General features: G+C 37.1%; 1 protein-coding gene across 1 annotated transcript; it reads left to right on the top strand.

The window, feature by feature from the left end:
• The first annotated feature begins 4,135 nt into the window (after nt 1–4,135).
• Nucleotides 4,136–21,558, top strand: LOC129395537 (eukaryotic translation initiation factor 1A, Y-chromosomal-like). The gene is made up of 7 exons (XM_055107000.2): nt 4,136–4,322; nt 8,018–8,101; nt 10,992–11,095; nt 12,883–12,933; nt 16,425–16,506; nt 17,887–17,978; nt 20,745–21,558. The coding sequence occupies exons 1-7, from the start codon at nt 4,307–4,309 to the stop codon at nt 20,748–20,750; spliced, it is 435 nt and encodes a 144-aa protein (XP_054962975.1). The 5' UTR covers nt 4,136–4,306; the 3' UTR covers nt 20,751–21,558.
• The last annotated feature ends 3,485 nt before the right edge of the window (nt 21,559–25,043 follow it).

The following is a 25,043-nucleotide window of genomic DNA, read 5'->3' as shown; positions in this document are numbered from 1 at the left end:
TTACATAAGCATAGCTCGCTCTGCTCTCTTTTGATTATTGTTTGCTTGGAATAGATTTTTTAAATCCCTTTACTCAAATATTTTGTGTGTCCCTAAGTATAACGTGAGGCTCTTTTATGCAGCATACTGTTAAATATTGGGAGCATTTTAATCACCTTTTTTTTACACTGTCATTTTATTGGATAATTTAATTTATAAACATTTAAACAGCACAGGAGAAACTGCCCCCATGAGCCAATCACCTTCCATCTGGTCCCTCCCTCAAAACCTGGGGATTACAATTTGAGATGCCACTTAGGTGGGAACAGAGCCAAACTATATTGTTTCATCCCTAGTTCCTCCCAACTCTCATGTCTTTTTCATATTTCAAAACCAGTAATGCCTTCCCAATAGTACCCCAAAGTCTGAACTCATTTTGGCATTAATTCAGAAGTCCAAATCTAAAGTCTCATCTGAGAAAGGGGAAGTTCCTTTCACCTATGAGCCTGGAAAATTAAAGCAAGTTAGTTACTTCTAAAATATAATGGTAATACAGGCATTGGGTAAATGTTACCATTTCAAATGGAAGAAATAGGCCAAAGCAAAGGGGCCACAAGCCCCATGCAAGTACAAAACATGGCCAGGCAGTCACTAATCTTAAAGCTCCAAAACCTCATTTGACTCCATATCTTACATCCAGGGGATACTGATGCAAGGTGTGAGCTCCCACAGCTCTGTCCCTGGGGCTTTGTAAGGTACACCGCCTGTGGCTACTTTCATAGACAGGTGTTGAGTGCCTGCAGCTTTTCCAGACACATGATGCAAGCTGCCTGAGGATCTACCATTCTGGGGTTTGGAGGATGGTGGTCCTTTTCTCATAGCTCCACTAGGCAGTGTCCAGTGGGAACTCTGTGTGGGACTTCCAATCCCACATTTCCCTTCCATACTGCCCTAGCAGAGGTTATCCCTGGGTGCTTCACCCTGAACAGACTTCTGCCTGGACTTCCAGGCATTTCCATATATCTCTGAAATTTAGGCAGAAGTTCCCAAGGTTCAACTCTTGTCTTCTGTGCACCCATAGGCCTAACACCATTGGCCTAACTGCCAAGGCTTGGGGCTTGCACCCTCTGAAGCAAAGACCCAAGCTTTTGGCCCCTTTGGGCCACAGCTGAGGCTGGAGAGGCTGGAATGAAGGGTGCCAAGTCCCAAAGCTGCACAGGGCAGCACGACTCTGTGCCCAGCCCAAAAAACTATTTTTCTTCCTAGGCCTCTGGGCCTGTGATGAGAAGAGCTCCCTTGAAGATCTCTGACATGCCCTAGAGTAATTTTCCCCATTGTCATAGCTATTAACATTAAGCTCCTCATTAGTTATACGAATTTCTGCAGTCGGCTTTAATTTCTCTCCAGAAAATGCTGGGTTTTTTCGTCTTTTCTATCACATGGTCAGGCTGCAAATTTTCCTAACATTTATGGTCTGTTTCCCTTCTAAACATAAGTTCCAATTTCAAATCATATCTCTCAAATTCAAAGTTCCATAGGGCAGGAGCAAAATACCACCATTTGCTGTGCTAAAGCACAGTATGTGTTTCCTTTACTCCAGTTCCCAAGAAGTTCCTCATTTCCATCTGATACCATCTCAGCCTAGACTTCATTCTCCATGTCACTACCAGTATTTTGGTTAAAAAATTCAAGTCTTTAGAAAGTGCCAAAATTTCCCACATAATCCTGTCTTCTTCTAGGCCCTTCAAACTGTTCCAACCTCCCCCCAATACCCAGGTCCAAAGTTGATTCCACATTTTCAAGTTTTCCACAATACCCCATTCCTGGTACCAATTCTCTGTATTAGTCTGTTATCACACTGCTCCAAAAATACAACCTGAGACTCGGTAATTCATTAAGAAAGGATGTTTAATTGACTCACAGTTCTGCATGGTTGGGGAGGATTCAGGAAACTTAAAATCACTGTAGAAGGTGAAGGGGAAGCAAGACACATCTTATATGGAGGCAGGAAGGTGAGAGAGTGAAACTGCAGAACATTTTTAAAACCATCAGCTGTTGTGAGAACTCCCTCACTATCATCAGAACAGCATGGGGGTAACTGACATCATAATCCAATAGCTTTGCATCAGGTCCCTCCCTTAACAGATGGGGATTATAATTCCAGATGAGATTTGGATGGAGACACAAAGCCAAAGCATATCAACGACACAGCAGTATTTATCTAATGGACCTAGGAGCTATCTCTTTGAAACGTAAACATAAAGAGAGAAGGTACCCCTCTGTTTCCAGTTTCAGTAAAAGGTAAGAACTTAACCTCAGTAGGTGCTTTTCTCTGAACTGCAAAACAACCTCTTGAGATTAAAAATATGAGAAGTCAGTTTCTCTTCTGATTAAAGACAATTAGCTATATAATATGTGGTCTCCTGTTACCATTGTAAACTAAGGGTATGTGACAAATGGTGCCGTTAAATTTTCTTTATTAAAGACTACTGATCAACCAGTAATTTCTTTTAAGAAAATTTGTCTATCTTGAAGACTACCTTGATGCTTAGCTATATAAAAGGCGAGATTTCTTTTTGACTTTGTAATCTCTTGGTTGATTTTCTACAATGTACATTAAATTCATATTTCATATTTTTAACAGTAAAACTGATTTCATTCTCTACTGTCTTTGTGGAGAGGACTTCTGGGTTCAGAGAAAATTTTATTTTTAATGTTATGGCTTCATCACTAGGCTTTTAAAAACAAAACCATGAAGACTTAAATTCCTTAAAACCAGTAGTAATGATCAGGGTACTACCACTTACCTTGCAGAAAAAAAGAAAGAAAAAAAAAGGATTAGGAGGATACTACACTATGTATATGATGGCCAATTATATGCCCAACAAGTAAGATAATTTAGAATAAATGAACAAAGTCCTGATACATACATACTATTTACCTTGCAGAAAGAAAGGGAAAAAAAGGATTAGGAAGATACTATACTTTGTATATGATGGCCAATTATACACCCAACAAGTTTTATAATTTAGAATAAATGAACAAATTTCTGATACATACAAACTACCAGAACTGACTTGGGAATAAATACGACACGAATTCATAATCTAAACTAAGGCCTAGGACCATTTAAAGAATTTACATCAATCCTCGAATGTGTCCAAAAACACAAAAGAAAAAGGGACACTACACAATTCATTCTGTGAAGCCGGGATTATATTGATCCTAAAGTCAAAGTCATCACACGATACAAGCCAATATATCTTAAAACAGATGCTAAGATTCTAAACATAATAGTACACACACAACAAATCCAGTAAATTAAATGATTGTATATCATAATCAAATGGAATTTGTCTTGAAATAATTTGACCACCACAGCCAGTCCATTTGAGACATTCGGTTAAGCCATGATTTATTATAAGATTCAGATGCTTAGTCTCACTCCTTCCTATGTATATTTACTTTCCATTTCCTGTATATATTTACTGTCTACTTTTTGTCAGTATTCCGCTGGGTGCTAGCAATTGTAAGCAACAGATGCGGCCTCCGTACTTACATGCTTTACTGTGAGGTGGTGAGGTAGAGAAGATAAGACTGAAAAAAATAGGCCGGGCGCGGTGTCTCACTACTGCAATCCCAGGAATTTAGGCGGCAGAGGCGGGCGGATCACTAGGTCAGGGGTTTGAGAGCCTGGCCAACATGGTGAAACCCCATCTCTACTAAAAATACAAAAATTAGACGGGCAGATCGGGCCCCTGCACTCCAGCATGGGCAACAAGAGCGAAACTTCGTTGTCAAAAAAAAAAGAAAGAGAGAGAGAGAAAAGTAATAAACATTCTGAACATAGAGGGCCTTGTCCTAAGCCAGTCCTCCAAATTCACTGTATAAGAGTAAGGGCTCTCTTAAAATTTAGGCGTTTACAGTTAAATGACCCACGAACTTCTGAAACTGGAAGATCGTTTTTTAGCAAAGGAGAATACTCCAGGGCCCCGCCCATTTCATCCTTGACTCCACCTTCTCCATGCTGAGTCCCGCCCCGCTTCCTGTTTATTCATCCTGCACCAAACTCTACGGTATCCTGATGGAGTCTACTAGGTGTCAGTCATTTGGCCATGCCTCAGCCGAAGAGAGGCGGGGAAAAGTATCGTAATCAGCTGCGTCGCCTTTTGATGACGCCAGAGAGCGCGCGTCAGCAGTTTATCAGAGAGCGCTGTAGCCAGCCTCTTCTGCGCACCCACCTGCTGCATCTTAGTTCAGCCGGCTCTTAGAGTAGTAACCGCCAGAAAGGAGTCGGAAGAGGTCTCACGAGGCTGTCATCACCGCCATGCCCAAGAATAAAGGTACTGCTGTAAGCCTCTGGGACTATACCTCGGCTTGCTCTGCCAGTAAGCCCGACGCCTGTTCCAGGCCGCAGTGACTGTTCTAACGGCGGTACTGGGCACTGCGACCCCAGCACTGTGTTCGGGAAAGGAGCTGGGAATGCCCGATTTGGTCACATTAGGGTGGGACAGACGCCATTTTTATGGGGCCTCCTTCGGAAGATAGCGGGCTTTTGCTGCTGATTTCACGCCAGACGGAAAGCGTATAGGTAGGGACGGTTGAGGGACCTTAACCGTACGGCCTGGCTTTCCAGAATAGGCACCTGCAAACACTTCCCTGCTACTTTCCTGGAAGCGGTTCTTAACTTTGAAGACTTACCTATCTGGACAGTTAAAAGTATTGCTAAGGATACTCCCTTTTCCTTGTTAAACAGTGGGGAAGCCTTGAAGCATGTTTAGGTTCATTTCTGGCGTTTTACTCTACCCCATCCCTTTATAGAGTGTAACATTCTTTTGCAGAAGATTTGTTACATATTTAGGCAGGTTTTCAACTTCCGTATCCGATAAATATTGTAGGAGTAAAGATATCAACGTTCCCTTCATTCTGAGGCTAATCTTTCACACGAAACTTAGACTTGAAAATAAGTTTACTCACAGCTTCTAAAGTAGGAGGTCTAACCTCGGTAGAACGCTTTCTCAGTCATTTCTGAAAGAAATTCTCGTTTTTATACACCTGAGGTAATCTCTCACTTTTAATGCCCTTGTAATTGCTTGAAGAAAACTGTAGGTGGAAACAAAATACTATTTTCCACAGGAGGGGACCATGTTTTATAGTCCACAAAAACTCTGTTTAGATTATTCCTTCCTGGGATCCAGACCAATTTGTCTTCTTTTTACTTGCCTGTTGGCAGCATGGAATCTGTTTCATTTTCTCTTTTTAGCTGTCACGACACACAGCTCTTGAGGTACTTGGTGACAGTACAGTGCAGTGTTTTCTGGGCATTACTCTTTGCTCTCCCGAAAACCCACTAACGGGTTGTGTGTATAATAAGGTTTTATTTTATTTTATTTTATTTTACTGCAAAATTATTGGAGGATAAAGTGTATTCTGGGAGAAGTCTAATTAGAAAGAGTTAGCAAAGGCTTATGCTTTTTCACTAACATTTTCTCAGATGGTACTGAACAACTTAAGTAGGTATCTTGTTCTCACCTTTATTTCTAGTGATGAGATTCCCAGTTCTCTAAGCAATCAGCTCTAAAGATCAGAGTATCTCCCTTTGCAAAATGTCCATTAAATCTTTGCTGATGTTATTATCCCTGTACCTGACTCTATCCTTAAATAGTAAAGCTTCCTTTATTCTTGTAGGGTAGAACTTTTAAACTGAGTGATGCCTAAAAATGTTCTCAATAAAGAGAGTATCTCCAAAACACATCGGATTTGTTTAAAGAGGAGGTGTGGATTTTTTGATCTTAGAAAGGAAACGAGATAAAATATTAAACGACTTTAATTTTTGTATGTTCATGCCTAGCCTCATTCCTCTAAAATATAATTTAAAGTGGATTCTGTTACATGGTATCACAATAGAAGGGGAATGATCAGGGTTTGGTTAATTCTGGTAAATTGTGAACAATTTTTTTTTTATCATATGTGCCTCAGAAGGCACACAAAAGAAGTATAGTGGCCGGGCGCGGTGGCTCACGCGTGTAATCCCAGCACCTTGGGAGGCCAAGGCGGGTGGATCACGAGGTCAGGAGATCGTGACCATCCAGGCTAACATGGTGAAACCCCCTCTTTACTAAAAATACAAAAAAAATTAGCCGGGCGTGGGGAGGCTGAGGCAGGAGAATGGCGTGAACCCGGGAGGCGGAGCTTGCAGTGAGCCCAGACCGCGCCACTGCACTCCAGCCTAGGCGACTGAGCAAGACTACGTCCAAAAAAAAAAAAAAAAAAAAAAAAAAAAAAGTACAGTAATACAGTGAACTCCTAGAAATCCATACCTCTAGGAATTATAACCTAGATTCATTAAAGTCCTCTGTTACCCTTCCCAAATTTATTTTTCTTAGGATAATACCCATCCTGAATTGAATGTTTTTATTATTGTGTAAAATTAGTGTTATCTTCTGGGCTACTTACTTGAGGGATACTTTTGAAGACCCCTAAATATTATGAGATGAGACTTACTAATGTAGAAATAAAACTTGCTCATTTGGTTTTCTGTGTCTTTTTTGTTGTTGTTTTCTTCGTTTGAAAATCCAGATGCCTGTCAATATTGTCGTGGTGAGGTTTATCCAAATAAACATGTAAATGAGCATGGGCCATATGTGGAATTACTTTTTCTTTGCATGCATTAAGCTGGTATTCTACAAAAATCTTAGAAACCCATCCTCACATCAGGAAAAGGGCATCCTTTGGCCTATACTTGTGAAGAGCTAGAGTAAGGTGCTCCCCACCTTTGAGATTGCTAAAGTTGTCATTCTTTTGGAAATTTATGAGCTAATCATCATTTAGTCATTTGAAAAGCTGCCAAACTTTTGTAAAACCCAGTAAGGAAAGCAGGTATGATCTTTGTCCTGACGCAGCTAAGTTCAGGCACGATTAATTGCTCGAAATATAGAATGTGTTTTCCTTTGTAGAAATTTAGTTTTGGCATGCCCTAAGAATGCATCAGAATCTGGATAAATCACAGAGTTCTGGAAGCCCAATTGTCTTCTATAGTGGCACAGAATAATGTGAGACTGCCCCAGAGGTAGTGGGTGAATTCAAGAAGTTAGATGTCTGGCTTTACGGTGGCCAGGTATATGTTTTATTCTATTTGCAGTGTTACCATTTTTATTCAAATTCTTCAATCGATCCCTTAATATTACTGTAATTTGTAGCCTTTCTCCCTCCTTTTGGAAACGGCCGCTACTTTGGTTTACGTTCTCTAATGGGGATACAATGTTATGGAGAAGTACCCCAGTCCCTTGATAATTCAATAGAAAATATCACAAGGAAATACTCTGGATGTGTTTAGTAATAAGCAAAAACTTAAAAATAGAGTGAAACATGATGGCAGTTGAAACAGTTATCAAAAGTCTAAGGAAGTGTGTATGTAAACTTTAAACTAGAAATTATATTTCTATTCATTTATCTTGTGAAATTTGTTTGTAGAATAATATTCAATGCAGCATTATATAATAAAATTAAAACACTGGAAGAAATTAAATTATTAAGTATACTTTAACCATTAAAATGTTGGTCCAGATCTGCAGTTATTGAAATGAAAATGAATATTCAGGACAAATAATTTAGTGTAGTTAAAATATGCTATAGAAGAAAATGAATGAAGTCCTGTTTTTATTTGGAAAGCGTGAACAAAATATTCATAATAGTTATCTTTGGGTGATAAAATGTTTCTATTATATAGTTTCATATAAGATGTATTCTTATTTCAGAAGTATCCAAACAAATGTCCAAGAAGGATAGTATTGATATATATCGGGTAAAAGACTTAAAGAGAACCTTTGACAGGTCCTGTTAATGAGGTAATGTTAATGTTGTAATGTAAATAAATTTAAACACATTTATTATGTGTTTAAATGATATATTTTTAATTTTCCTGCAAGTGGAAACACACTTCAAAACACACTTCAAAAGCTTTATTTTGTTTTATAGTTTAGTTTATATGATATTATGTAGAATTTTACATTAATTTTTTATCTACTCTTTTAATTAGGTAAAGGAGGTAAAAACAGGCGCAGGGGTAAAAATGAGAATGAATCTGAAAAAAGAGAGTTGGTGTTTAAAGAGGATGGACAAGGTAAGACTTTTCAACTTAGGCTTTCATTAATATGTTTTGTTGTTGCTGTTAATATAAATTTCAGTCTTTCTCCTAAAGGAATTTTAATCATTATCCTGAGCAGTTGTCCCTATGTTTCCATTTCTCTTTTCCTCATTTCTCATCATCTACATTTCTCCTGTACTTGTTCATTAAATAATGATTCCTTGGATATACCAAGTCTGGATAGCGGATTTGATGGAAGCATTTTTGTAAATATACGTTCAGTATTTTGTGTGGAAGAACACAATCTAGCTGATGCCTGCAATCCCAGCCCTTTGGAAAGCGAGGTGGGTGGATTGCTTGAAGCTACAAGTTTGACACTAGCCTGGGCAACAGGGTACAACCGTGTCTCTACAAAAAAAAAAAAAATTAATGGGGCATGGTGTTACACAACTGAAGTCCCAAGTTCTCTGGAGGATGAGGGGAGAGGATAATTTGAGCCCAGGAGGTCAAATCTACAGGGAACTGTGAAGGTGCCACTGTATTCAGCCTGGGTGACAGAGCAAGACCCTGTCTCAAAAAAATACAAAAGTTCAGAGCAAATTAAGCATAGACTGTGATCATTAAATATTCCATACATTGGTAATGAGTAATGTTGTACACTATTAGACCATGGTTATTTGTGAGGATAAAATCTCAAAACCTTTTTGAACCACAAGTTCTTCAATGCAGCCAGCACATAATCATAAAATGTAATACAATTCTAATAATTGACTAACCCCTTGAATTGATAAATGATGTACAGACTAACATACAAAAAAAAAAAATAAAGTAAATTTATTGGGCCACTTGCTTTTTTTCTTCTTTTTTTTCTTTAAGTGATGAACTTAAGAAAAATTTGTGATATTAGTACACAAAAAAGTTGCATGTATTCTTCACCTAGATTCACCAATTTTTAACCTTTTACATCTTTTACTTTATTTCTATCTCTGAGTATCTGCATATATACACGTTTTTCTAACTATTTTGAATTTTTATACAGATAACTAGTAACATGAATTTACAGACTTTAGCACTAAATACTTCAGCATATGTCTCCTAAGATGAAGCACTTCTCGTTTACTAACTACAAACAACATATTTAACTTTAATGTAATACTGTTATCTGCTTTATACCATGCTGTTACAAATAGGTAACCACTAACCGCATGTGACTATGTAGATTAATTTAACTTACAATTTAGATATGTAATAGTTCCATCACAGGCAAGTTTTCCTGAAAAGTGCTAACCTCATAGGTAATCTATATTCAAATTTCTTCACGTTTAATTATTTTCACGATGAATACATTTATTGTTTAATAATTTATAAGAACAGCTAGATATGTTTCTATAGAATTTTTGGTTGTCATTTATGTTCTAAACAGAAGCCACTAAAAAATCAACATCTTTTAATTATATGAAACATATTTTCTGGCAAAAGACGTTTATTTAGCCTTCATCTTTTTCACTTCTAATATATGTTGACTTTACTTTCAGGATCAGTTTTATAATTTTCATTCTCATTTTGTTTTTATTTTTCTCCATGTTTCAAAAGTGCTTAATGATAAGCTGAGCTCACTGGATTTTTGTAAAATGGATCAGTTGCCACATATATAACCCCTCAATGTAGCTTTTTGTTTGTTTGTTTGTTTTGAGGCGGAGTCTGGCTTTGTCGGCCAGGTTGGAGTGCAGTAGCATGATCTCGGCTCACTGCAATGTCCGTCTCCTGGACTCAAGCAGTTCTCCTGCCTCAGCCTCCCCAGTAGCTGGGATTAGAGGTGTGTGACACCATGCCCGGCTAATTTTTGTATTTTTAGTAGAGATGGGGTTTCACCATGTTGGCCAGGCTGGTCTCAAACTCCTGACCTCAGGTAATGCACCCGCCTCGGCCTCCCAAAGTGCTGGGATTATAGGCGTGAGTAACCATGCCTGGCCTTTCACTCTTATTTTCTAAGAACTTTAGAATAATCACTGAGATATTCTAAAGTAAACAGGAATTTTTAATGATTAAGCTATTATTTGTCTTTGTCATTTCTGAGTTTAGGGATAGTGAAGATAGAGTTAGGGCTCATGTGTGAGAGACTGATGTAGCATTATAGTGTATATTTTGAAATGTGCCACCTTGATGTTCAAAAGTAGAGTGTACAGTCGTGAAAACAACAGTTGACTTAATCAAAATGAGTGGGTAATTAAAATGCCTCTAGTAACAGAAATAGCTTGTCATGGAAATGGCATTTGTAACCCTGAACAAGTTACTTGACTTAGTCTTTTATTTATTCTAAATATAAAGGTGTTAAAGCATATGAGCATAGCTGGAAGAGGTGAAGAAGTTGACAGATAAAGAATTCTCTGGTTTCCCTAAATAAAGTTAGCATATGTGTCATTTTGAAATATGACTCTGAATAAATTACTCAAGCTTTTTGCTATTTGTTTTTTCCTGTTTTTCTTTGTAAGTAGTTGATCTAATTTAGCAGTAAATGAAGCTTTTATTAACAGATAAATTTCTTTTTTTGTTGTTATTGTTGTTGTTGTTGAGTTTTGATCTTGACATCCAGGGTGGCGTGCAGTGGTGCTATCTCAGCTCCCTGCAACCTCTGCCTCCCGAGTTCAAGCCATTCTCCTGCCTCAGCCTCCTGAGTAGCTGGGATTACAGGCATCTGGCACCATACCCAGCTAATTTTTCTATCTTTAGAAGAGACAAGGTTTCACCATTCTGGCCAGGCTGGTCTCAAACTCCTGACCTCAGGCAATTCACCTGCCTTGGCCTCCCAAATTGCTAGAATTACGGGCATGAGCCACCATGCCTGGCCCAATAGCTAAATTTCAGTCATTACATTTTAACAAATCTGGACCAAGATCTCAACCTTTTTTTTATCTCCTCTCCTCAGAGTATGCTCAGGTAATCAAAATGTTGGGAAATGGACGATTGGAAGCATTGTGTTTTGATGGTGTAAAGAGGTTATGCCATATCAGAGGGAAATTGAGAAAAAAGGTAGGTGTGTAGGTTACTTTTCAATAAAAATTTGCCGCAAAAAATGTCTCTGCTTTAAATACATGGTCCAAGCAATTTATTTTTGTGAGTTCCCAAAATAATTTATACAGCAATAATTCATGTGACAATGTGAATAAATAGAAAAAGTCTTTGATAACTTTTAGATTTACTTTTAAAGAATAATTTGTTTGTTTAACTTCTGTTGTATTCCTACCAGAAATGTTTACTCTGATATTAGTATTGAAGAAACCAGACAAATCTAATATATAACACAAATGGTCTTGACTCAAATGTTAATGCTGTGAAAGAATGAAAAATCTGGGAATTACTTTAGCTTAAAAGAGATTGATCGGTGCATATCCCTTCGTTAGGTTTTGGATTGGGGGAAATAGTTTTAGGTGGTACTAGGAAAATTGGAATATGGAATATGTCAGAAACTCTATTTGTTAGTAATACCACATCAGGTAGTTTTATAAATTAACACTGACTAAAAGTCTCTACTACTCAGATTTTTAATTAAAATAATAAAAACTTATTTTTGGCTGAGCTCTGTGGAAGTATTAGCCAGCATACACCTGTAGTCCCAGCTACTGAGGAGGCTGAGCCCAGGAGTTCAAGGTTCCCATGAGCTAAAAATTGTGCTAATGCACTCCAGTCTGGGTGATAGAGCGAATCTCTATCTCAAAAAGAAAAAAAAAAAAATCTTTCTGGTATGTTAACATTCTTTCTTTTCCAAATTAGTGGCATTTTAGGGATTCTCTTAGTCCATTTGGGCTGCTCACTGACTGGGTAGATAATAAAAAGCAGAAATTTTATTTCTCATAGTTTTGGAGAAAGAGAAATCTATTTAATATTTGGTGAGGACCCATTTCCTGATTATTATGTGGTGCCTTCTGGCTTAGTCCACACATGGTGGAAGGGATGAACAAGCTGCCTTGGGCCTCTTCTTTAAAAGCAAAAATCCCATTCATGAGCGATCAGCTGTCATCACGTAATCACCTCCCAAAGGCCCAATCTCCTAGTACCATCAACTTGGGGATCCAAATTTCAATATAAATCTTTTGAGGAACACAAACATTAAGACAAGAACAGGGGCTGTGTTTATGTAGATTGGGTGCTTTATAATCATTTTGTGTAGATACATCTTCTGTATTTGGGACAATTATATGTCTCTCAATTTCTGAGACAAAGGATCATCTGACATTTTAAACTCTTGAGTAATTGAAATAAAATTGCTGTATATTTTTTAACATTCTAAGTAAGAAAATTTTAACAAACTCAACTGGGTACTATAGTTTTTTCATGCCATACCTTAACTATGTACTACATACAACTATACTACAGGTATATATATTTCAGGGTTTTTTTCTAATTTATTTTTATTTTTTGAGGCAGGGTCTCACGCTGTTGTGTAGGCTGGAGTACAGTGGCACAATCACGACTCACTGCAGCCTTCACCTCAAGCAGTCCTCCCGCCTCAGCCTCCTAAAGTAGTTGGCAGGCACATGCCACTACACCCAATTTTTTTTTTTTTTAACTGTTTGTACAGTCTAGGCCTCTCTGCGTTGCCTAGGATGGTCTCAAGCTCCTGTGCTCAGGTCATCCCTGTGGCTTAGCCTCCCGGAGTGCTGTGATTATAGGCATGAGACACCTCTCCTGGCATCTAATTACTTTTTTTTTTTTTCACACTTGGTGAATAGTATACCTGTCTTGTGGGAAGATTCACTAAACATTCTTTTTATTATTTGTTTTTATTTTTAAAATAATCTGCAGTAAATTTCTTACAGGTTTGGATAAATACATCAGACATTATATTGGTTGGTCTACGGGACTATCAGGTAAAAATAACATTTAAAGTTGTGTTATGTCTTTGTGTTTAAGCAGTTGTTAATGTTTGGAAGCTAACTATACTAGCATCTTTGACCCATTCCAGCCCAGGTTGCTTTCTCACCATTCTGCCTGCCATCATCATTTATTAAGGGCCAGTTGTATTTCAGACTATAGTATTTTTCAAATTTGAAATAATTCTCACTGATAGTAAATGGTACATATATTTTTGTGGAAAGACATAAAGTTTTTAATTCTTTGTTTTCATTGTTAATATAATGTGCAGTAAATATTTTCTTGCAGGCTTGGGCAAGTACTGTAGACCATCTGTCCTCATCCATTTAAAGGCCAATGGTGTTTCAGGCATTCAGCTAGGTATTTCAGACATTGTAGTTCCCAAATGCCGGTCTGTTAAATAGTATTGGTGCAGGCTGAATTTTCAGTGCTCTGAAGTCAAATTAGAAGATACATAGTTACGACGTTTTTCATGGAGCACAATTGTTTGCTTACCTTTTTAAATATATATTTTAATAACTTTTTTAAATGAGAAAGTGTATAAGGTAGTAATTTTTATTAGTGTTCTAATTTGGCAAAGCAAAATTGAATAATCTGGAGACTCATTTACCTAATATTATTTTTAACATTATTTTAATATTTTGAAATTTAAAGTTCTTGAAATCCAAATCTGGGAAACCACAAGTCTAGTTGATGCAGCTGAATAAGTCTGTTCTCCTCTAAAAGTTTTATAGTTTGGTAGTGTAAAGTTAAGGCATGCATACCAAGTAGTTAATGGTACAAAATGTTGTAAAGTACATGCTATAAAGTGAGCGGTATATAACAAAGACAGTAGTAGCTGTTTAATCTCCAACCTTCAAACTATTTACATGTTGTAGGTCTGTAAAATACATTTGATTTCTACTCATGGAATTCATCACCATTGTTTAACCACATTGAGAAACTACTGCTATGTCTATATTTTTATTCTCTTGATATTAGGTGAAGTTTTCTGTAGTCATCTGTCAAGTCTAAGTTGGTTTGTAATGTTCAAGTCTTCTGTTGATCTTTTGTCTGATTGTTCTTTTCATTACTATAAGTGGCATATTGAAGTTACTTTACTTTTCATCTTGAGAATTTCTACTTTTTAAATTACTTCAGTGTCTTTATTGACTTTTTCTGTTTAGTGAAATGCCATTTTCATAATTTCCTTAATATTTTTAGACATGATTTCTTTTTAAGTTTTCGATAAACTAAGTCCAACTTCTGGGATTCCTCAGGAATAGTATTTTTTTTTTTCCCTGTGTTTGAGCCACTTTTTTACATCTTTTTTTTTTTTTTTTTAAACAACAATTTAACTACAACATAGCAGTTCTGGAAATCAGATTGCTGCCTCTCGGGGCTGTTGTTGATACTGCTTGTTTGGTGACTTTTCTGAACTAATTCTTTGGCCATTGAATAGTTGGTTAGTGGGCAGTTCATGTTTGAACTAAGATTTCATTAAAACCACCAAGAATTTAATCATTTAAAGAGGAATCTTGTAGAGGAATACTTTGAGCATTCAGCCAATGTTGGTAAACTGACACCTCTTCCTTAGTCTTCATTTCTTGCTGTGCAGGATCTCAAGTTCAGTCAGGGGTAATATTAGGGCTTTCCTATGTCTTTCTTTATCATGTGCACTACTCTGAACGTATATTTGGCCTGTTAGATTTGTAGAAGTATGTTGGACTTTACAAATTTCCTATGGATATCTCATTCCAGAGCTTTTGCGAGTTTTTTGGTTTATTTTTTGTCTCAACTGTTACTACCACTTAAGGCATGTTAAAAAATTGCCACAGATTATTTTTTCTACAAAAGCCCTGTGGGGTAAACCACAGTGATTAAGCTCTGAATCAAGTGAGTTAAAGAAAAGTTCTTAAAATGGAAGTTTCCGGGAACTGCCAGGAAATTCTCTATAGAATGGTGTTATCAAAGAACTTCAGACTTGGTCTGTGCTTTTCAGTAGCTGCTATTTTGTTGGTTTTTATTAAACTGAGGTAAGGAATGGGAATAGGGGAACTTAAAAGCCCACACTGCTTTTTCTTAGTAAGGTTCACCTATTTTTCTTGAATAAATGCTCCTTAGTGTTTATTGTATTCATTTGGTTAATTTTCAGATTTCTGATATATGGATTTTGACCATGTTTGTCAATGTTCTTATTTCTTTTCTGAAGGAACAAATTTTAGCAGGTCCTTATTCTGCCATTCCTGCAATCACTGCAAGAAAGCATTTATTTTGATAAGACTTAATTACACATTGACTTTGTTTCTTTTTCATATATCAAATAAAAAGTTGTACTGTGCTTTTAAAATGTTATTTTTATGTCCATCATATTATTTGAATTATCATTTTAACAAAATCTGGTTTGCACATTACAGTTTGAAAAGTGTTGGTCTATTTCATACTGCCATTGTGACAGATCACTTTAGTTTACATCTTACTTATATTGTAAATTGTAAACAATCAGAACCCCTCCTTACCCCAAGTTGGATAAAATACTTTCAAATGGGGAACTGTGAACATCTGAGGAAAGTGATTCTTAGTGTTGGCATTAGAAACACCCACCCAGAAGAACTTTTACAAATATGCATTCATGTACTACACCCCAGGCAGTTCTACTTTCAATCTTAAGGAAGTAAGTATGTATTTTTAAAATCAAGCTATTTTTCAAGTTCCATAGACAATTCTGTTAGATAATCTATACTAAGAACTACTGATGCATAGAAAAGTTTATTATTGTTGTTTTTGTTTTTTTGAAGGAGTTTTGCTCTGTTGCCCAGGCTGGAGTGCAGTGGCTTGATCTCGGCTCACTACAAGCTGCGCCTCCTGGGTTCATGCCATTCTCCTGCCTCAGCCTCCCGAGTAGCTGGGACTACAGATGCCTGCCACCACACCCAGCTAATTTTTTGTATTTTTAGTAGAGATGGGGTTTCATCATGTTAGCCAGTATGGTCTCGATCTCCTGACCTCATGATCCGCCCGCCTTGGCCTCCCAAAGTGCTGGGATTACAGGTGCGAGCCACCGTGCCTGGCCTAGAAAAGTGTATTACCTTTTTAACATCATTATTCTTTACTCCATTTTTAGTTTTGAATTGCAGTGTTTGACCTTAAAAGTTTTATATTACAATTTTTTAATTAGTTTTTTATTTTTTCCAAGAGACTTCTAATTAAAAGGGAATAGTAAATAAAAGCACTGTGCTTGCCTTTTGTGCTTTTATTAAAGTGAAATCTCTACAATCTTTCCTAAGCTGTTAATCATTGTTTACTAATGAACATAAACCACTTCCTAATTATTCAGACTCAAGAATGTTTTTCTAGAGGGTATTGGGGTAGGCAAAGAAAACCAGGAGAGTTTGTAACAAACAGTATGTGGGATTTTTTTAGATGTGTTCAATTTGAAAGTAACTTGTGAAACAACTGGTGATATTTTGGTATAAGACGTTTTGAAAGTTATTTGTTTATTTCTAAGGATAAGAAAGCTGATGTAATTTTAAAGTACAATGCAGATGAAGCTAGAAGCCTGAAGGCATATGGCGAGCTTCCAGAACATGGTAATATCAAAATGATTTTATCTCCTCATTATTTGATATTAATGTTTGTTGGTATTTAGATGAAGGTATTTCCGTAGAACTCTTGTTTTACATACTGTTTTAGTGTACACTTAAAAATTTGTTCTAAGTAGTCTTGCCTATACTTCAGTATACTTATGATACTTTGGAAAAGGTATTAATAACTGGAAATCTCTAATAAAAACGTTATGAACTTGAAAGTAGAAGTCTCTAATAAAGAGATTATGAATTATGAAAGTTCCTTTAGTGACGACTTTATAAATTCATAAGCTCTGGATTTGTATATAAGATCTGTCAAAGAAATACGTTTTTTATAGTGTTTTTCTAAACAGTTCTCAAGACTGGCAGTTTTCATTTAAGCAGAGGCAACAAATGTAATACTAATGTTTGATTATTATAGAAAAAAGTATTCATCTTAGCAAAGTTTTAACTATGGGATTATTTTTAACAAACATTTGTGTTTTCTTTTTCTTAAAGACAAACACAATGCATACTTACTGCCGAAAGCTTGACAAGATTAAAATAAGTCCCTCATGACACCATCAAAGAGAATATGCACTGTTGTAAAGCCTGCATATTTTACTTGGCAGCTGTTTTCATTATTTATCATATTGCATTTTATGAAAAGATTTTTATATAAACATGAAGATCCTGATGAAATTATTGGCATTTCAGGAAGTGCTGAAATGTTATTGGAAGTGATGAAATTATTGGCATTTCAGGAAGTGCTGAAAGTTTCGCTTTCATTACTTGGGGATAAGCATGATCATGATTTAACCAAGTATTTCTCACTGATTTGATAAGTCTGTTTAAATAATTGGTTAACTAGTTGTTGTAATTTCAAGAGAACTTTATGTATTTTGAGGATAAGTTGTTAACCTGTGCTCAAATCCTTTTTGAAGGCTACATGGAAATGGTTGGCTATTGAGTTAGCATAATCAGAGTCTGCCTACCATACTTAAAGTACCTTTTGTATATGTGCTAAGTGAGAATTAAAAATACCTTTTAAAAACAAATGAAAAATACAGCACAATACGGCACATTCGTTCTTTGTTTTTTGAAACAGAGTCTTGCTCTGTCACCCAGGCAGGAGTGCAGTGGCACCATCTCAGCTCCCTGCATTCTACGCCTGCCAAGTTCAAGCTATTTTCCTGCCTCACCCTCTGCACCCTCTGAGACTACAGACATTTGCCACCATACCTGGTTAATTTTTTATTTTTTCATTTTTAGTAGAGACCAGGTTTCACCATGTTGGCTAGGCTGGTCTCGAACTCCTGATCTCAAGTGATCTGCCTACCATGGCCTCCCAAATTGGTGGGACTACAGGTTATATAATCAGTATGTCTGTTATTGTACCTTTAGCTAAAATCAATGAAACAGACACATTTGGTCCTGGAGATGATGATGAAGTCCAGTTTGATGATATTGGAGATGATGATGAAGACATTGATGATGTAAGTAAATAAACCTAACAGGTATTTTGTTTTATCTATGCATTATCTATAAACTTTACAGTCCTTTGGGATATTATTTACTGCAAAAATCAATTTTAGCTTCGGCAGTAGGCACTTCATAATCAACGTTAAGTAAGCGTGTCTAAAGAGATAGTTTTGAGAACACGTCCTCTATTAAGAGAAATGCTTAGTATGTTAAAAGAATAATTTTGTTTGAACCAGTTTGATGCAGCATTGAAATTACGACATACTTGAAAGGTTTGTTAAAATGAAGGGCCTGTTGCCAGGACATGTAATAGCATTACATGGTTGAGCATCAGTTTGTACTGGCCAGACTCTTGTTTTGGAGTTAGTTTGTGCTTATTTTGTGGAAATGATTGTTTTTCCTAGTAACAAAGCAGCGCAGTTCACAAAGCAGTAAATGCTTCAGCTCTCTTTTTCAGTTAACTATATTGAAATTAAATTCACTTTGATTTTTCTTCCCTCTCTCCGAGGGGGGGGGGGGGGAGAGAGAGAGTGTGTGTGTGTGTGTGTGTGTGTGTGTGTGTGTGTTTATTGGATATGGAATTTGTTGGTATAGCTTAAACTTCATTTGGGCTTAGGTTTTTTTGTCAATATCCCTATAATAAAATTGTTGTTCAGGAACCACCTGTATATACACACCCAGAAGTTATGATTAACTAGGTACTGAGAAGAAATTATAGAATACCTAAAGCAGTCATTCTTGATGTAATCTGTGCAATTTACCAGAGCTTTTAAAAATTATAAAGTCCAGCGGGCGTGGTGGCTCATGCCTGTAATCCCAGCACTTTGGGAGATGCGGGCAGATCATGAGGTCAGGAGTTCAAGAACAGCCTAACCAACATGGTGAAACCCCATCTCTGCTAAAAATATAAAAATTAGCCAGGCATGGTAGTGCACACCTGTAGTCCCAGCTACTCAAGAGGCTGAGGCAGGATAATCACTTGGACCCAGGAGACAGAGGTTGCAGTGAACCGAGATTGCACCACTGCACTCCAGCCTGGGCAATAGAGCGAGACTCCATCTCAAAAAATAAAAAATAAATAAAAAAAATAACAAAGGCTAAACTTTGGAAAGTCTAAGACAGACATAGGTGATGGTCACACACTCCATTGAGAACCATTGTTCTACATCAGAGTTCTCTACGGCTTTTGTTTTACCAACATGTTTAGTAATATTGTTTTCAGACTGTTCAGAGGAGTAGAAGGATTTTTAAATTTATTTGTAAACATCCAAATACTCACCAACAAGATTGTACAATTTACAGTTTTTCTCTGCTTCATCTGTCACACCCATCCTTCTATTCATCTGATATTACACCTTATATTTTGGCACATTTCCAAACTATTACTTACACTTAGAGTTAAAGAAAATAAATTGAGTCCTTAATTGTATTGTATATATGCATTTATAAATTTGTACAACATAAAGTACTCTATATTTACAAAATTTTTTAGTTTTTTTTTCTTTGGAATTGTTTCTGAGTAGTACTTAGTAACACTACTCTAATGTAATATAAATTTTAAAGTATACCCAAAAAGAAAATGAAAAGAGATGAAAAATGCATTGTTCTTGTGATCCCAGGAAATCTGAGACAGGTCTCAGTTAATTTACAAAGTTGATTTTGCCAAAGTTGAGGATGCACCCGTGACACAGCCTCGGGAAGCCCTGAGGACATGTACCCAAGGTGTTTGGGGCACAGCTTGGTTTACTACATCTTCGGGGAGACATGAGACATCAATCAATATATGTGAAAAGAATGTTGGTTCAGTTTGGAAAGGGAGGGCATCTTCTTAGCCTTTCTAAAGGAGGCAGTCCAGCTATGCATCTAACTCAATGAACGAAAGGATAACTTTTGAATAGAATGGGAGGCCGTTTTGTCTTAAGCAGTTTCCACCTTGAGTTTTTCATAGTAATTTTGGGGGCCAAAGATATTTTCGTTTGACATTCTAATATTTTCTTCATGTACCTCCCTTTGGGGACTCTGAGCCAGAGGCTTTTTGGGGGATTAAACAGAATTGGCATTTACTTCATGTTGCAATAACCAAAAGCATAAATAGTTTGTTGTAGATTAAGGGCAAATCTGAACATTTCCACAGTTGGTGGCCTTGGAGGCCTCTTTGGAAAATTCAGAGAACCTATCCAGACTACCTAGTGGAACACAAAGCTACAAACACAGATGTTAGAATAAGGATCTAGACATGGCTAAGATTTTTCTCAGGGAGTAGGGGGGAATATCTTAGAGTTATGCCATTTCCTTTGGAACTAGGCCCAGTAAGGTAACGGGAAGGAATGTAAAGACAACGGCTATTAAAGGAAGTTTAGTTTCTTTTGAGTTTCTTTTGCTTATTACAAGAGAACACTGTAGATTTATAGGTGTTCTAGTTTTACTTCTGTGACTACATGGACTCAGAATTTGGTTACGACCATATTTATCCCATTTTTAAAGGAATTACATCTATTTTGTCTGTGTCCACCCTCAGAATATAAGATCTGTAACCACTACCACAAAAGGAAGTAAGGACATGCAAAACTTCAAAAATGTTCTGATATATGATATACAATAACATTCCAAAAGAGCATAAAGATTTACTGGTAACAAAAAGGAAATGAGAAAATCTAATATACAGAATACTCAGTTCAAAACGATTTACTTCACTGTTTACCACTGGGAGTCTTTATATGCAGTAGAATGTTGTAATAAGAGTTATTTTTCTATGGATCTGATGTTCTTTTCAATTACAGATCTAAATTGAACCAAGTGTTTTTACATGACAAGTTCTCTGAGGATGGTTCTACAGTTGGGATTTTGGCCATCATCAATTAAGAAGAGAAATTCATTTAGTGTGTAGTTTCTGAAAGCAAACTGATTTATTTTCATTGTTTTAAAGTATTTATTTCTTTAAAAGCTGAGGACACTGAATTATCTTAAGTTAAATGTTAATACTTTATTGTTTTGATGTAATGCAACTTAAAGATAAAAGACCTAATATTTGCTGTTAAAATAAATAAACGAATGCCTTTCCTACTGTGATAACGTCAAGTAATTGGATATTTTGAATACATTTCTGCCTGATAATCATGCTGGGTTCTAATAAGCCATACTTCCACCTAATCTGTTTACAGTCTTTTGGTATATTTCAGTTACTTAGATGGTCTCATAAGGTTTCTGATACAATTTGAAGACAGAAATCTGCATTTAGAATCAGAAAACATGGACATATTTTTCATATTTATCTAGCCATATGTAATTTCATGCTAACATCGATAGTTTATAAATCCTTTTCATCCTTTGTGCCTCGGTTATTAAGGAAAAAAAAAATGTCCAACATACAGTTTTTAAAGTGTGGCAGTTTTTAGTAGTAACTTAGAATGTATAAGATTAAGAGTTAAAGAAACCAAACAATAAGTGGCAACCAATTATCTTAACATTGGAAATACTGGGGTGCCATTTTGTTTTCAAAAGTTATTCATTGTAATCCACTGTTTTGGCTTTCATGAACAAGTAAATTACAGTGTATAAATGAAAAACAATTTCATAATAAATTCTATAAACTGAGCCATTCTCAGACTGTCTCTAAACTGCCATAGGAGGAAGCAACCATACTGAATGGAAAGATAGTTTCAGCCTCGGTGCAGTGGCTCACACCTACAATCCCAGCACTGTGGGAGGCCTGTGGGGGCAGATCACCTGAGTTCAGGCATTCAAGACCAGCCTGACCAACATGGCAAAACCTCATCTCTACTAAAAATACAAAAGTTAGTGGGGCATGGTAGTGCACGCCTGTATTCCCAGCTACTCAGGAGCCTAAGGCAGGAGAATCGCTTAAACCTGGGAGGCAGAGGTTGCAATGAGCCGAGATCTCATCACTGCACTCCAACCTGGGCGACAGAGTGGGACTCAGTCTCCAAAAAAAAGAAGAAAAAAAAAAAGGTCGTTTCAGTTACCTGAATGGAAGAGCCACAACAAGTAATGTAATAAAAAAAGAGCCATGTGTAGCCGGGGGCAGTGGCTCAGGCCTGTAATCCGAGCACTTTGGGAGGCCGAGGCGTGTGGATCACGAGGTCAGGAGATTGAGACCATCCTGGCTAACACGGTGAAACCCATCTCTACTAAAAATACAAAAACTTAGCCGGGCGTGTTGGCGGGTGCCCCCAGTTACTCGGGAGGCTGAGGCAGGAGAATGGCATCAACCCGGGAGGTGGAGCTTACAGTGAGCCAAGATCGTGCTACTGCACTGTAGCCTGGACAACAGAGCGAGACTCTGTCTTGAAAAAAAGAACCATGTTCAGTATATTTTTGGCCTAACTTTATGTTGTTACTGCATTTCATTGTGTGTACCGATGTATTTATTTATTTATTTTGAGATGGAGTCTTGCTCTGTTACCCAGGCTGGAGTGCAGTGCAGTGACCCAATCTCGGCTCACTGCAAGCTCCACGTCCCGAGTTCATGCCATTCTCCTGCATCAGCCTCCCCAGTAGCTGGGACTACAGGCGCCCGCTACTATGCCCGGCTAATTTTTTTGTGTGTTTTTAGTAGAGACGGGGTTTCACCTTGTTAGCCAGGATGGTCTCAATCTCCTGACCTCGTGATCCACCCGCCTCGGCCTCCCAAAATGCTGGCATTAGAGGCATGAACCACAGCGCCTCCCCTTCCCTCCCCTCCCCTCCCCTTCCCGTGCCCGGCCGATTTTTTTGTTTTTGTTTTTTGGATACATGCTAGTAAGAATTTGTATCATAATCTTCCCTTTTAAAGTTTTGTTCTGAAAGTTATAAGGTGAATATAAAGGCTGGACTTGTTAAGAGTTTACTGGGTACTGTTACATCTTACATAACTTTAAAAGGAGAGTCTTTGTCAGATGAGTAGGTTGCGAAAATTTTCTCCCATTTTGTAGGTTGCCTGTTCACTCTGATGGTAGTCTCTTTCGCTGTGCAGAAGCTCTTTAGTTTAATTAGATCCCATTTGTCAATTTTGTCTTTTGTTGCCATTGCTTTTGGTGTTTTAGACATGAAGTCCTTGCCCAGGCCTATGTCCTGAATGGTAATGCCTAGGTTTTCTTATAGGGTTTTTATGGTTTTAGGTCTAACGTTTAAGTCTTTAATCCATCTTGAACTGATTTTTGTATAAGGTGTAAGGAAGGGATCCAGTTTCAGCTTTCTACATATGGCTAGCCAGTTTTCCCAGCACCATTTATTAAACAGGGAATCCTTTCCCCATAGCTTGTTTTTCTCAGGTTTGTCAAAGATCAGATAGTTGTAGATATGTGGCGTTATTTCTGAGGGCTCTATTCTGTTCCATTGATCTATCCAGAATCTACAATGAACTCAAACAAATTTACAAGAAAAAAACAACCCCATCAAAAGGTGGGCGAAGGACAAAAACAGACACTTCTCAAAAGAAGACATTTATGCAGGCAAAAAACACATGAAAAAATGCTCACCATCACTGGCCATCAGAGAAATGCAAATCAAAACCACAATGAGATACCATCTCACATCAGTTAGAATGGCAATCATTAAAAAGTCAGGAAACAACAGGTGCTGGAGAGGCTGTGCAGAAATAGGAACACTTTTACACTGTTGGTGGGACTGTAAACTAGTTCAACCATTGTGGAAGTCAGTGTGGCGATTCCTCAGGGATCTAGAACTAGAAATACCATTTGACCCAGCCATCCCATTGCTGGGTATATACCCAAAGGACTATAAATCATGCTGCTATAAAGACACATGCACACATATGTTTATTGTGGCATTATTCACAATAGCAAAGACTTGGAACCAAGCCAAATGTCCAACAATGATAGACTGGATTAAGAAAATGTGGCACATATACACCATGGAATACTATGCAGCCATAAAAATGATGAGTTCATGTCCTTTGTAGGGACATGGATGAAATTGGAAACCATCATTCTCAGTAAACTATCGCAAGAACAAAAAACCAAACACCACATATTCTCACTCATAGGTGGGAATTGAACAGTGAGATCACATGGACACAGGAAGGGGAACATCACACTCTGGGGACTGTTGTGGGGTGGGGGTGGGGGGAGGGATAGCACTGGGAGATATATCTAATGCTAGATGATGAGTTAGTGGGTGCAGCACACCAGCATGGCACATGTATACGTATGTAACTAACCTGCACAATGTGCACATGTACCCTAAAACTTAAAGTATAATACTAAAAATAAATAAATAAATAATAAATAAATAAATAAAAGGAGAGTCTTAGGTTAGTTTGTGAAACATGGTATTGGTTCTCCTGAAATTTTTTCAGTAATGAAAATATAAAGGGAATCTGTCATCACATGGTTTTAGTAATACAAATATATATATGAGAGAGAGAAAAACTTCCTATGGCTTCTTAAAATCTTGCCATTTTATTTATTTAATGTGAAAACTCTGGATTCAAAATCTAAGGCCAGAAAGTTGGTATATTATTAAATCTAAGAATAAGAAAGAAAAGCTCACAGTATATGCAATAATCCCACTTACAGTAACCACAAATAAAACAAAATAGCTAGGAATACAGGTAACCAGAGAGGTGGAAGATTCCTAAAAGGAGACAAAACACTGTCAAAAGAAATCAGAGATGACACGAATAAACATTTCATGCTACTGGGTTGAAAAAGTCAATATTGTAAAAAATGGCTATACTGCTGAAAGCAATTTTTAGATCAAACTACCAATGCCATTCATTCTTCACAGAACTAGGAGAAAAAAAATTTAAAAATTCATGTAGAAACAAAAAAGTACCCAAATAGCCAAGCAATCCAAAGCAAAAGGAACAAAGCTTCAGGCCTCACACTGTCTGACTTCAAACAATACTACAAAAGCACAGTAACCAGAACAGCTTGGTACTTGCACAGAAACAGACACATAGACCAATACAATAAAACTCAGAAATAAAGCCACGCACGTATAATCATATGATCTTTGACAAGGCCAACAAATGGGGAAAGGACTTCTCATTCAGTGACTGATGCTAGAATAACTGGCTAGTCATATGAATGCAGAATATTAAAGCTGGACTCGTGTCT

Source organism: Pan paniscus, chromosome Y (genome assembly GCF_029289425.2).
Source record: "Pan paniscus chromosome Y, NHGRI_mPanPan1-v2.0_pri, whole genome shotgun sequence".
Lineage (NCBI taxonomy): Eukaryota > Metazoa > Chordata > Mammalia > Primates > Hominidae > Pan > Pan paniscus.
This window is presented reverse-complemented; position numbering and strand designations above follow the sequence as displayed.

What these genes read in the sequence shown, in the direction of transcription:
- LOC129395537 (XM_055107000.2), top strand. An exon ending in GTTTAAAGAGGATGGACAAG is followed by an intron (nt 8,102 to 10,991) that starts GTAAGACTTTTC and finishes TCCTCTCCTCAG; the next exon opens with AGTATGCTCAGGTAATCAAA. An exon ending in GAGGGAAATTGAGAAAAAAG is followed by an intron (nt 11,096 to 12,882) that starts GTAGGTGTGTAG and finishes AATTTCTTACAG; the next exon opens with GTTTGGATAAATACATCAGA.